The 1,678-nt window shown below is 60.7% G+C and overlaps 1 protein-coding gene across 1 annotated transcript in view; it reads left to right on the top strand.

Annotated features, from left to right (window-relative positions):
- The window catches only part of CD5 (CD5 molecule), a 23,490-nt gene that overhangs the window by 17,007 nt on the left and 4,805 nt on the right, over window positions 1-1,678 (top strand). Inside the window, exon 7 of the mRNA XM_021707560.1 lies at window positions 933-1,058. Coding sequence (XP_021563235.1) covers window positions 933-1,058 — 126 coding nt within the window. The remainder of the gene's footprint in view (window positions 1-932; window positions 1,059-1,678) is intronic.

The raw sequence follows: 1,678 nt of genomic DNA, 5'->3' as shown, positions 1-1,678 counted from the left end.
AGAGATGGATGGATGGATGATGAATGGATGGTGGGTGGACTGGCGGGTGGGTGGTGGACGGGTGGGTGGGTGGGTGGGGAATGGGTGGACGAAGAGTAGATGGGTGGGTTGATGGGTGGGTGGATGGATGAATGGATGGGAGGGTGGAGAGATGGATGGATGGATGATGAATGGATGGATAGGTGGACTGGTGGATGGAGTCTTGGATAGGCGGATGGGTGGCTGGCTGGCTGGCTGGGTGGGTGGATGGACGGGTGATGAATGAGTGGGTGGATAAGTAGATTGGTGGATGGCTGGGTGAAGGGATGGGTGGGTAGGTGGAAGGGTTAGTGAGTGGATGGATGAGCGATGGGTGGACGGGGATGGGTGAATGAGTGGATGAAGAACGGGTGGATGGACAGGTAGGTGGGTGGCTGGGTGGGTGGATGGATGAGTGGTTGGATGGGTGGGTGGGTGGGTGGATGAATGGGTGGATGAAGAAGGGGTGGATGGACAGGTAGGTGGGTGGGTGAGTGGACGGGGGGACGGATGAATAGATGGGTGGGTGGATGGATGATGGATGGGTGGCTGTATGGGTGGGTGGATGGGTGGATGGGTAGACAGATGAGTGGGCAGACGGGCAGACAGATGGTGGGTGGGTGGATGGATGGACAGAGGGCCCACTGGCTATTGGCACATGCTCATGTATTGGTGTAAAGCTGGTATATGACAGCAAGGTTACCACGTAAGTGGCAAATGGTAGAAAGTCCAGTGGTTCCTAACATGGGGGGTGGGTGACCAGTCATTAGGTGGCAAATGGTGGGTGGGTGAACGGGTAGCAGAGTGTTCTAGAGCTGGGTGGAGGGCTGGCGAGTTGCTGGGAGGAGCAGGGTGATGGGGAAGCCAGTTTCTATCCCCCCAGGGCAGACCTGACTTGACTCCTCCCCCCCCAGGCCAGGACCCGAGCCCCGCAGGCCTGAACGCAGGCTCCGTGGCCAGCATCGTCCTGGGACTGGTGCTCCTGGCAGTGCTGCTGGTCCTGTGTGGTCCTCCCGCCTATAAGAAGCTGGTGAAGAAATGTAGGTGCTGGTGGCCTGAGTGACGCTGCCCCTGGGGGAAGATGGGGAGGGGCGGCCTAGGAACCCCTGGAAGAGGGGGGTCCCGCCTCCAGAGAGCTGTGCAGAGGTCCCCTCTATTTCCCCAGCCCTCCCTTCTCCTGCCCACTGGCCTTTTCTGCCCAAAGTAACAGAAACAGAAAGTAAAGAAAATCATAATTGCTGATTAGCCCGCATCCGGGACAGCTGAGATCCCCAGCAGGCCAGAGAGAGGCTATGGTCGTCCTTGAGGCTGGGGCAGGCCCTGGGGCCTCTGATGGCAGGAGACGTGTCCCAGGCCGGGTGCCACCATGGACGGCTGCCCATGATAACAACTGGGCCACTTCCTTTCTCGGCCTCAGTGGATGATGAGAGAGGCTGGAACAGACAGCCCGGTGGGGGTGGTGTTGGTCCCCGGCGTCCACCCGGGTCTGGTTCTAAACGGCCGTGGCCGTTTCTCCTGGGGAACCAGCCCCATGGCACCCTCCTCGGGCATCGATGGCTCCGTTCCCCCCTGAGCAAGTCAGAGGGGCTCTGGGGCAGAACCCAGCAGGCCTGCCCTGGGCTGCCCCTGCTGCCGCCTCCCACCCTCCCAGGCCCGCCCT

This window comes from Carlito syrichta, unplaced genomic scaffold (genome assembly GCF_000164805.1).
Source record: "Carlito syrichta isolate Samal-C Ts95f unplaced genomic scaffold, Tarsius_syrichta-2.0.1 Scaffold120490, whole genome shotgun sequence".
Taxonomy (NCBI): domain Eukaryota; kingdom Metazoa; phylum Chordata; class Mammalia; order Primates; family Tarsiidae; genus Carlito; species Carlito syrichta.
This window is presented reverse-complemented; position numbering and strand designations above follow the sequence as displayed.